The 12,008-nt window shown below is 44.0% G+C and overlaps 1 protein-coding gene across 1 annotated transcript in view; it reads left to right on the top strand.

The window, feature by feature from the left end:
- The window catches only part of LOC124788647 (heparan sulfate 2-O-sulfotransferase pipe), a 278,514-nt gene that overhangs the window by 175,372 nt on the left and 91,134 nt on the right, over positions 1-12,008 (top strand). The window contains exon 3 of the mRNA XM_047255922.1: positions 5,295-5,350. Within this exon, the coding sequence (XP_047111878.1) occupies positions 5,295-5,350 (56 nt within the window). The remainder of the gene's footprint in view (positions 1-5,294; positions 5,351-12,008) is intronic.

The raw sequence follows: 12,008 nt of genomic DNA, 5'->3' as shown, positions 1-12,008 counted from the left end.
TATGGAGAGATACATGGTGAGAATTTCTAGGAGAGACGGGGATACAAACATATGGGTCAGGGAACAGATTGGGCAGAGGACGTAATTGTGACCATTTCTTCCTGCCAGTCTTCAGTCCAAAAACTAATTTGGTGTAGCTCTCCGCTCTCTTCTATCTTGTGCAAGCCTCTATATCGCTGCATAACTACTGCAACATACATCCAGTTGAAAGTGCATACTACATTCAAGCCTTCGTTGACTTGTACAGACTTCACCTCCCAAACCTGCTTCCATTACCTGCCTGACGATTTGTTAATGCCTCAGCACGTGTCTTATCAACCTATCCCGTCTGTTAGTCATGTTATGCCATAATGGCGACTTTGTCACCTTACAGGCAATCTTGACCAACATCTACTTATATGTTCAATCTCAAAGATAACTAACGCTCACGAACGCTACAGCGTGTATTTAAAGCAAACCTGACTTGCAGCCTCATAGTGGTGCAACTAGTGTCACTCTTATGAGATTGGCGAGAAATTTTGATAAACATCATCTTTCAGATGTAGAAACACGCCTACCAACTTTTGTTTATGTCCCCGAACTCCTAGTTAGTGTTATGATTTTTTTTTCCATCAGTGTCCTTACAAAATAGTATATGTTCAATTTCAAGTATTACCTTGCGCTCTTTCTAGTTTCTGTGTTTCGTTACTTACGGGAACCAGAGGTATGTATCGTAGGCGGTCATTACTGCACTCCATAGTGATTGGGTTTTGCTGGATAGACGGTCTGTAGGTGTTTTGCTAAAAGTTGCTGTACTATGAACCGTGTAGCCGCTGTTACTATGTACAGTAATCTACGGCGATACCTTTTATCAAAGTGTTGATATACGCATAATTTGACTTCTGCGACGCTGATTCTCCACCGACTGAGGTACTTGCAGGATATCCTTAAAATGTAGGCAAGTGAAAAGGTCGGAGTCTGGATGATGCCGGAACGTTCCATACATCGCGCGCCTTGCCTGTGCTGTGCCGACCGTCATGTCAACATATAATAAAACTTATGATGTCATCCCAGCCCCGTAAAACTCTACAGCCACAGATGAACTGCGCAAGCCACAATACAGTGCGAGGTGGAAACTACTGTTGCTACCACCACTTGATCCTCCCATCCCTGGGGCAAGTGAGAAGAAAACCTCCGTAAGAGTTCTAATTTCTCTTATTTACCCATTGTGGTCCTTTTCCGAGACGTATGTGAGAGACATTAACTGTCCAACTTTTCCAGTGTACTCTCTCGAAATTTCTCTATAATAAGCAGCGCCTCTCCCACAGCGTTTTGTCACTAGAGTGTGTTTTCATCTCCGTAACCCTCTCGCAGCGACTAAACAATTCTGTGATCAAACGCGTCGCTTTTCTTTAAGATCTTCTTTGACAAGGGTCTCACACTGATGCGCAATAATCAAGAATCGGTATAACAAATGTTTTTGTAAGCCACTCCTTTTGTCGATGAATTACACTTCCTTAAGATTTTTCCGCAGGGTGCACTCAACCCTTGTGAGGCAAACTGAGGAGCTAATTGACTGAGAAGTAGCGGCTCCGGTCTCGTAAACTGACATACGGCCGGGAGAGTGGTGTGCTGACCACATGCCCCTCCATATCCGCATCCAGTTAGGACTGTGGGCTGTGGTCCGAGGGTGACACGGCGGCCGGTCGGTACCGTTGGGCCTTCCAAGTCCTGTTCGGACAGAGTTTAGTTTCGTTTAGTTTAAGATTCTTCCAATTAATCACAGGCTGCTATCTCGTTTACCTACAATTATTTTTATGTAGTCATTCCATCTGAAGTCGAGACAGGTGGTTAGGCCTAGCTAATTTACGGCCGTTACTGTTTTTGTATCCCGCCGGGAAGGCGGAGCGTGGGTTGGATCAGGAAAAGGTAAAACACGTCGGTACTGCTGTATGAATTTAAATCCCCTTTACTCGAGCAATATGAATACATAAATTGGAATGAGGTGCGAAGCTGAAGCGAAGTTTCCTGGCTGGCAGCACCTGATGAAATGGGGAGAATCTGCAGCGGAGTTCGTAGAGTGCACAGCATCAGCTAGAGGGCGCTGCTCGTGGTAGTGCCAACCTTTGAAACTATGCGGCATCGCTACTATCGATACAACTGTCTCCAGTAATTTCTTGCTATTAGTGTTCTCAATAAGTAGGGGATTTCTTCACCTATTCATGCATAATACGTTACACTTATTTACGTTCAGTCTCAATTGCCGGTTCCTGCGCGTATCGTCGATCCTCTACGGATTTTCCAGCATTTGCTACATTATTCTGCGGTCCAACATTTTCGAAATACAACAGTATCGTCTTCAACTTTTATCTTCCAGATCATTTATACAGGATGCTTGTCTATCATGGGAACAAATGAAACCGGCGAGGAAAAGACTATGAAACAAGAAGATACACTTTTAAAAAAAGGAAAAAGAAACGACGCACAACGAAGGAATTATCCAAATGGGACGGAGATCGGTAATGTACATGTGTAGACAAACAACTGATAACAGCTTCAGAAACATTAGACGACTTATACAAGGTAAACAGGTTCACAAACTGAGCAATTCAAATGTTCAAATGTGTGAGAATTCCTATGGGGCCAATCTGCATAGGTCGTCGGTCCCTAGACTTACACACTACTTAAACTAACTCATGCTAAGAAGTACACAGACACCCATGCCCGAGGGAGGACTCGAACCTCCGGCGGGAGTGACCGCACAGCCCGTGACAGGACGCTTCAAACCGCGCGGCCACTCCCTGAGCAATTCAATAACGCGTTGGTCCACCTGTAGGCCTTCTGCAAGCTGTTATTCGACTAGATTGATATAATTATTGGATGTCCTCCTGAGGTATATCGTGCCAAGTTCTGTCCAATTTGCGCGCTGGATCGTCAAAATCTCAAGTTGGCTGGAAGGCCGTACCCATAATGCTCCAAATGTTCTTAATTGTCGACAGACCCTGCGACCTTGCTGAGCAAGGTAGGATTTGGCAAGCACGAAGGAAGCAGTAGAAGCTCTCGCCGTGTGGGGCGGGCATTATCTTGCTGAAATGTGAGCCTAACATGGCTTGCCATGAAAGGCAACAAAACGGGACGTCGACGTATCGCTGTGCTGTAAGGACGCCGCGGATGACAACAGAAGTGGTCCTGCTAAGAAATGAAATGCCAACCTATACCAGCACTCCTGGATGTCGGGCGTGTCACATCAACATGGCGACCGCCCATGTTCGACGTCAACGTGCAACAACCACTCACAGACGGCAGGTGGCAGCACTATAAGTGGAGGGTACATAAAAGGGTGTCGGCGGAAAGCTGAAAACAGTGCAGCAGTTGCCGTGATACGGGAAGGGAACGACTTTACTGACGTCCAAAAGGGCGTGATGATTGGGTTTCGGCTAAGGATGCTACATTTGTTAAAGTATACTGTGCATGGCAAAACTGCGCTATCCATCATCGGAGCCGAGGCAACTGTAGTGTATCACGGGTCATGGTTGACAGGGGTAAACGACGGCTGCGGAGATATATACGGACGAATGGGCATGCAACCGTCCAGCAACTGAAAGCTCTGATGAACTATGGGACTACCAATAGTCCCTCTTCAAAGACCGATCGGCGAACGTTGCCGTATGGAGGCCTCCGCAGCGGGCGCCTGGATCATGCACTCACGCCAACTGCTGTTCATCAGCGACAAGGGCTGTAATTTGTCCGCCAGTATCATAACTGGACGCCCAATGAATGGCTGTAGATGGTCGTTTCAGATGAATCTTGTTTTGTGCTCCGTCGGACAAATGGCCGCTGGCGAGTACGGTGTGAAACGTCTGAAAGCAAACACCATGTAACAATCGTCGGAAGGATCCAGCTCGGAGGGCGTTCCTTGGGTGATTTCGTCATTCTGAAAGGCACAATGGATTAATGTGAGTACGCATCTATTCCTGGGACCATGTCCGCCACTGCTTGCAGTTTGTTGTTCCTCGGCACAATGGCATCTATCAGCAGGAGAATGCAGCGCGTCACACAGCTCGGGTGTAGGTGCGTGGTTCAAAGAGCACCACGATGAGATTGCCGTACTCACCCGGCCACCAAATTCTCCGGATTTAAACTCAATCAAGAATTTGTACGCCTACGCATCCATTCCAGAACCTCATTGACTCTCTTCCTGCACATCTCCTAGCAGTCCGAGCTGCAAAAGGTTGTTATTCAGGATTTCGACAGTTGATCGCATCATTGTAACTGTATAGTGTATAAATATCTCATGTAGCTTGCCGAGAATCATATGCCAGCCTTACACATAGATTTTCATAATAACGTTGTCTGTTACAGAACTGTTACGAATGCTGCATACATTTCAACGAACGAAAAGAACAATGAACTTCTAATTAACTTTCCACACCTGCCACTTTTATTGATGTACTCATTTTTAATTATCAGACACCTCACTACATTCAGTAGGGTGCAAAGTGCTAATAGTTTTCTTTTTAATTAATTTACCACTTTATATTTTGACATCATACTCAAGAAACAAGGTTATTTGGTGCAAGAGCGAGCCAAGTTCATTTTTTCTAATTCAATAAATATCAATAAATCTTGATTTCGTTATGTAATAAGCTGTTATGATGTGCTGGTGGCCTAAATAAATGTTGGGAAGAGATAAGACACTTAGCCAACTGTCATTCAGTCGAGATGGTGTACTCAGTAATGAAACAAAGTAGTAGGCTCTGCCAGAAATATCGACTCTTAGACAATGTGCCTAACAGAGTATTTTAATACGACAGTATGCCATCTTAGGCAATTTATAACACATGTAAGTAAGCATTACAAATATGGATTGTTACAAGGTTATATCACTTGTTATGTATTTCACTGCTATTGCCTAACCTGCTTTCAGAAAACACTTGATAATGGCACTTAGAAGCCGAAATCATGATTGTGTAAGTGTAAATGTAACACTGTAAATAAACAACAGTCACTTTAAAGAAATTGAGAAGCTGCTTGATTGAGAAGTAGCGGCCCCGGTCAGGAAAACTGACAACGGCTGGGACAGCGGTGTGCTGGCCACATGGCCCTCCATATCCGCAACCAGTAAATCCTGTCGGTTGAGGATGACACTGCAATCGGTCGGTACCGATGGGCCTTCCGAGGACTGTTCGGACGGAGTTTAGTTAGTTAGACAATTTTTTGTACTTCACTCGAAAATATGTAAAAGTGACCTATCTGATTATTGCAACAATTACGGTTGCATGATGAGTGAGACAGGCTTGTTTGTTACGTTGCAGGTTCGAGCTCCGGGGCGAGCAGCAGCCTGCAGCGGCAGCTCGCCGACTACGGCCTGGTGAGTGACCCACTGACACGCCAGCGCAGCCACTTCGCAGGTACTCGCCACGTTTCCGGAGCACCGCCGTTATGTCAACACGCCGCATCTCCCGCCAGCAGCTGCGCAGCTACCCAACGGCCTACCGTTTCAGATATTTCTTTCCATTCTACGGGCATATCCTCGCAACATGAAACAAAACTTGTGAATGGATTGCAGATTTGTTGGTAGAGAGGACGCAGCACTTTATTTTACGGAAAGTCATTGACAGGTGTAGAAGTAACTTCATGAATGTCTTAGGGAAGTGTGTTGGGGCCCTTGATGATCGAGTCGTATTTCTGATCTGGCAGACAATGTTAATGCTAACCTCAAACTCCCTGCAGTGATGTAGATATCTACCAGGGCTGCCCAGAACGTAATGCAAAACTTTTTTTCTCAGCAACAAGAATGGTACGAATGCATTATTTGAAAGTTCCGGAGTGTGCGCGCAAATTTTCGATTTCCTCCGACAGATAGTGTAGCTTCAGCATTGTTTCAAAATGGCGGCAAAACGACACAGTTACAACCAGCGTGTCGCCATTGAATTTCTCAGTGCGGAGAAAGAAACTGTTCGGAACTTTCAGAAACGTTTGTGTGAAGATTACGGAGCATCTGCAATCGACGGAAGTACGGTTACTCGCTGGGCAAAGAGGGTGATACCATTACGAGAAGACTGTTCGGAAGAGCTCCAAGTTTTGCAGAGTTCAGTGACGCCGTTCACGGCTGTCACACCTGACAAGCTGCAGCTTTCTGGTGCGCTCACTCGCGAATGTCGACACATAACGACTCTGCAGCTGGCACTGAAACTCAAAGGAAGTATGGATGTAATCAATATCCCAGGTGATTGTTAGATTCGACATAATAGCCGTCAGCCTCATACAAGTTTGAGGACTTCGGAACACAGGGTTGGACAGTGTTACACGACCCATCCTACAGCTCTGACCTAGCTCTCTCAGAGTTGCACTTGTTTGGACCACTAAAGTGTAACATTCGCGGAGACGTTTTGAGGATGACGGAGAGGTTATTCGCATAGTGAAGAAATAGCTTCGTGAACATAACAAGGACTGAAGTACTGGTACCGATAGGGCATACACGCCTTGTATCTCGCTGGACGAAGGTCACAGAACGGCAAGGAGATTACGTGAAAAAATAGGGTATGTAGAAGAAACGTCATTCTTTCTTGTGTTTCCGTTTCATTGCGTTCAATAAACAACAGCTGAAGAAACAAAATGCGGTGCGTTACTTTCGGGACGACCTTCGTAGAATGAAGTATTATTTGACAAATATATGCACAAATATCAGGTATTGATAACATTTCAAAATGGTGCAAAGATTGGCAGCTTGCTTTAAATGTTCAGAAATGAGAAAGTATGCACTTCACAAAACGCAGAACAGTAGTATCCTTTGACTTTAATATCAATGACTCACAGTTGCAATCAGTCAACTCATGCAAATACTGAAACTTCCTGGCAGATTAAAACTGTGTGCCGGACCGAGACTCGAACTCGGGACCTTCGCTTTTCGCGGGCAAGTGCTCTACCGACTGAGCTACCCAAGCACGACTCACGCCCCGTCCTCACAGCTTTACTTCTGCCAGTACCTCGTCTCCTACCTTCCAAACTTTACAGAAGCTCTCCTGCGAACCTTGCAGAACTAGCACTCCTGAAAGAAAGGATATTGCGGAGACATGGCTTAGCCACAGCCTGGGGGATGTTTCTAGAATGAAATTTTCACTCTACAGCGGAGTGTGCGCTGATATGAAACTTCCTGGCATATTAAAACTGTGTGCTGGACCGAGACATCCCCCAGGCTGTCGCTAAGCCATGTCTCCGCAATATCCTTTCATTCAGGAGTGCTAGTTCTGCAAGGTTCGCAGGAGAGCTTCTGTTAAGTTTGGAAGGTAGGAGACGAGGTACTGGCAGAAGTAAAGCTGTGAGGACGGGGCGTGAGTCGTGCTTGGGTAGCTCAGTCGGTAGAGCACTTGCCCGCGAAAGGCAAAGGTCCCGAGTTCGAGTCTCGGTTCGGCACACAGTTTTAATCTGCCAGGAAGTTTCATATCAGCGCACACTCCGCTGTAGAGTGAAAATTTCATTCTACATGCAAATACTGTATCTGTGTAACAATTTATGGGAATATGAAGTAGAATAATCAAATAAGCTCAGTCGTGTGTAAAGCAGGTGGTAGACTTGGATTCAGTGACAGGATACTGGAAAAACGTAGTTGTAAACAAAAGGGGATGACTTACGAACCACTCCTGCGTCGCATTTCTGAATATTACTCAAGTGTGTGAGATTTATATCAAATAGCGCTAACAGGAGGTACGGAACGCATACAAAGAAGGACAGAACGAAATGTCACAAGTTTGTTCGATTCAAGGGAGGACATCGCAGAAATTCTGAAAAATTTAGTTGGTGGAAGCTTGAAGATGGACTCCAGCCAACTTACAAAGTTCCAAGAACAAGCGTTGGGTGAAGATTCTGGAGATATACCGGGTGTTTATAATTAAACCGACGGTGTTAAGAGTACTGTAGTGCAGACTGTATACATCGCAAGGCGCTGAAACATTGCAGATATGTTCATTAATCGGCGTGCTCATTGCGTATGCTGAAAAAATAATAATTCCACTTTCTGAGTATGCTGAGAAAATAATAATTCCACTTTCTGCCATCAGGTGAAAATATGGCGTTGTAAGCAGTCAGAATGTAGTGTGTGTGTGTGTGTGTGTGTGTGTGTGTGTGTGTGTGTGTGTGTGTGTGTGTGTGTGTGTATGTGTGCGCGCGTAGAAAAAGGAGAGGAACGATCAAACACATGATAACGGTGTTATGGCACGTTCATTAGGATGCCACATGTGCTTAATATGGCCTCCCGACTCAGGAACGTGCTACATCTGTAACACGGCACGGTCGACAGTTGCTCGCAGCGTATCCGATGTAATCGCAGCGATGTGTCGTCGCATGCTGCCCTTCAATCAGGAAGAGACCGTTTACATCCCTGAGAGGCACGATCTTTCAGATATCCTCACAACCAGAAGTCATATGGATTTAGGTCGGGGCGTCTGGAAGGCCACACATCTTGAAACCGGCTAGAGATGATACAGTCGTTACCGAAGATTTATAGAAACAAATCTGTCACGTGGCAAGCGATATATAGTATCGTCTCATCTTCCCTGAAAATAGTTGTGCGGACACAGTTACGTTCTTGAAAATTTGAATCACATGTTGCCAAACGAGGTTCTCATAACGTGCAAATTTCATTGTAAACCTAACAGGCCCGCAAATTGTCATCTCCTTGAAGAAAAACGGACCGAGAATGAAGGAGTTTGTTAAATCACACGATACAGTCACATAAGCTGTGTATATTGAATGTTCCTGCACAACATGTGACGAGGTAGAGCCCCATGTGAAACAGTTACGTGCATTCACTGAACAGTTCAGAGTAAAATGTGCCTAGTCCGTCCAAAGAAAATTCCCCGGTGCTCAGACGTAATCAATTTCCAAGCTCGCCAGAGCGAAGGGCAAAGTCACGGCGTTATAGCCTTCGGGCTTCATTTGGTGCACATTCTAAATCTTGTACGGATACCAGTGTAAAATGCACCGCAAATTCTTTTGAGCTATTGACTAGGAGAGAGACAATTTCAATGACACGGCTCGAGCACTGGCTGCAGAATTTGAGGCATGTGCTGCACGGTCGGTTGTAACTACAGCAACTTCAACAAAAATTTCTTGATTATATGCTTTAGCCCGTTTATGATAGGGGGCCTCTTCGCAGCTATTTCTGTCGGTGATATTCTCCCAATGCAGCGCTGCTATTGCTGCCGCTCTCATAAACAACTTAACCAGCAATGCATGGTTATTCTTCTTAATAGCCACTGCGTTCAGTGCGGAAAACTATAACTTTCTTAACCCACTTACACCAACAGTCACTTCACAAAAGGCAATCAACACGTGTCGCCAAACATCAAACAGCACTGACGTCAAGACAGGAAACATTTCATATTCACGCTGTTTTCAGCTCCCCATTTTCATATGACTGCAGAAACTGTAACTACCATTTTCTTGGAATACTCCACGAGCGCACCGGTGTTTCAGCGTCCTGCACTGCAGCACTCGGAACACCGTCAGTTTAATTATAACCATACGATATTTCACCTCACTACGAACTTCTTCCGAAGGGGCCACGAAAACAATATTAGGCTGATTACAGCCCACAAAGAGAGATTTAGGCAGCTATTCTTTCCCTTCCGATTGGAACAGGAAAACCCTAATATGTTGGACAATGCAAAGTATGACCTGCCACGCAATTCGCAGTTGTCTCAGAGTATATGCGTAGATGTAGAATCGTAAATACTACGAGGGTTGGTTAAATGGTAAAGATATTTTTTCAAATAAGCTCTCAGTTCAGAAAACGACATTGCAGGTGACAGCATTTCTCAACATAGTCTCCTTCAAGCGCTATGCAGTTGATCCATATGTTGACTAGCTTCCTAATTCCATCCTGGGAGAATCTTACCGACATCGTACCCATCCCCTCTGTTATCGCCTCGACAACTGTAATATTCGACAATAAAATTTACATTCACGCAGGTGCTCCTTCATCAGATCAAAAATGTGTCAATCTACATGGAACTAGGTCCAGATTGTGAGGTGGACACCAAGATTTTGAATACACTGGAATCTTTTCCCAGCTCTGTGAGGGTTGGTATTATCCTGAAGCCAGGTCACACCTCTTGAAAGCTTTTCACTCATCCTCATTCTGAATTTAAGTTTCAGCTCGCAATATCTATGAGTGTTCACTGTCTGGCCTTTAAAACTGTAATAAATCAACAGTGCGCCTCTCACAACCCAAATTACCGCCATCATCAGTTTTCTTGCAGAAACTTGACTTTCGCACATTTTTGTTGTAGGCGAAGATGGATGCTTCCACACTATGTTCTGGGGACTATTCAGTGGTTCGTAGTAATGGACCTACGAAACATCAGCGTTTACTATGCAACTGGAAAGGCAAATTTTGTTTCGTCATTTTCCAACGTTCATATTTGTCAATCAGGTAACGTGGTCCCCAACGAGCACAAACTTTGCGATTATTTAGAGATTCAAGGGCGACTGAAAATGCTTAACCGTAGCTAATGTTCAACTCGTGTGCAATATCACCAGTTCTGTCATGACGATCATCACGCATCATTCTCTCAACCGTTTTAATGTTCCTGTCCGTTTTCTAAGTGCCTACTCGAACACTTTTCGTCGCACTTCTGAAGTATTATACACTCGTACATAATTCGATCAGCAAAACAACTATCACTCTACTGCGGCTGCATTCTGCGAATAATTTCAGGGGACAGTAAACGAATCATTTTCTCCATTTCTCTTTTGATGCATACGGGTAACGTGGTACTCACAATGAAATGCTCTCAAGTCACTATGAATAGAGCTGTTAACTGAAACAACATAACTAACGAACGACAACATAATTGAAATTAAGACATATCATTGTTGAGCCAGAGCTGTCATCCTAAGGAGCAGAAAAAAAAAACTTTACTTACTGACTTGCTCTCGTAAACACTGCAGTTTCAGAACAAAAATACAGAATTATGATTCTTGCTCCAACACAGGGGTTCCAGGAGGAAACAGTGGTACACGCAATTCTACACGAAATTACATGGGCACTTGTTCTGTTCTCAATGTGTTTCAGTATAAAGCTTTTTGAATATGTGAGGAATGGGGACCAGTGCAACATAAAGGTAAACTGACAGATTTCCCTATACGCCTTATGTTCAGAATTGGAAAAACAACTTCAGTGCATATTTGGCAAATCTTCCCACTTTACGCGAAATACTGTCTCCTACTAATATAAAACCCTAACACGTTTGAGAAATTTATAGCGTCTTCAATGGGTCTTTTTATTGAACTTAATTGCGTTTTTGCTAAAACATAAGCACCTGCAGAAAAATATAATGTTTGTGTTTGGTGGATAAGTGGAGGTTGTCACGTTATTTTACTGTTTTCTTGTACTCTACACTAATTCGTCAAAAAAACACGTTTTCTTGTGTGTAAGTCTGTGTTTGGCTGCTATTTAATTGTATGAAGAGGAAATAAACATCTCACACACTGTAGCACATAAGAAACATCTAAAACAAAACAACCGCTGAAGATGTCACAATGGTGCTGAAACACGATAAGGTACCAACATACAATCGTACAATGAAAAATACTTGTCTTTTATGCAAGGACGAATCCTTTTCCCAATATTAAATCATAAATACGGAAACAGAGCTCTCTTCCTCTCACAGTAATAAACTTTAATAGATTCTGCAAGTCCTGTGTGGAGACGTTACGCAGTTAATTTCAGTTACTGTTGACATTCTGCTTTAACTTCCAATAAAATCATTTAAAATAAACCACTTGGTATATGAGCTTCGTGCTTCAATCAACCCCACAAATAATAGTCTAGCGGAGGAAAGTCGAGTGATCTTGGTTGACGCTCAACAACACCGCCGCAATAGATCCAACGCGGAGAATTTGTGTGTACGTTACAGCCACTGTTGGCGGATTACCCTCCACGTCTTCACCAATAAATTATATACAAATTAAAACGAATACGAATAATAACTAAGTCAAGGAATGATAGGTGACGATACCAAACC

The sequence above is a fragment of the Schistocerca piceifrons genome, chromosome 3, assembly GCF_021461385.2.
Source record: "Schistocerca piceifrons isolate TAMUIC-IGC-003096 chromosome 3, iqSchPice1.1, whole genome shotgun sequence".
In the NCBI taxonomy this organism is placed as follows: Eukaryota; Metazoa; Arthropoda; class Insecta; order Orthoptera; family Acrididae; genus Schistocerca; species Schistocerca piceifrons.
This window is presented reverse-complemented; position numbering and strand designations above follow the sequence as displayed.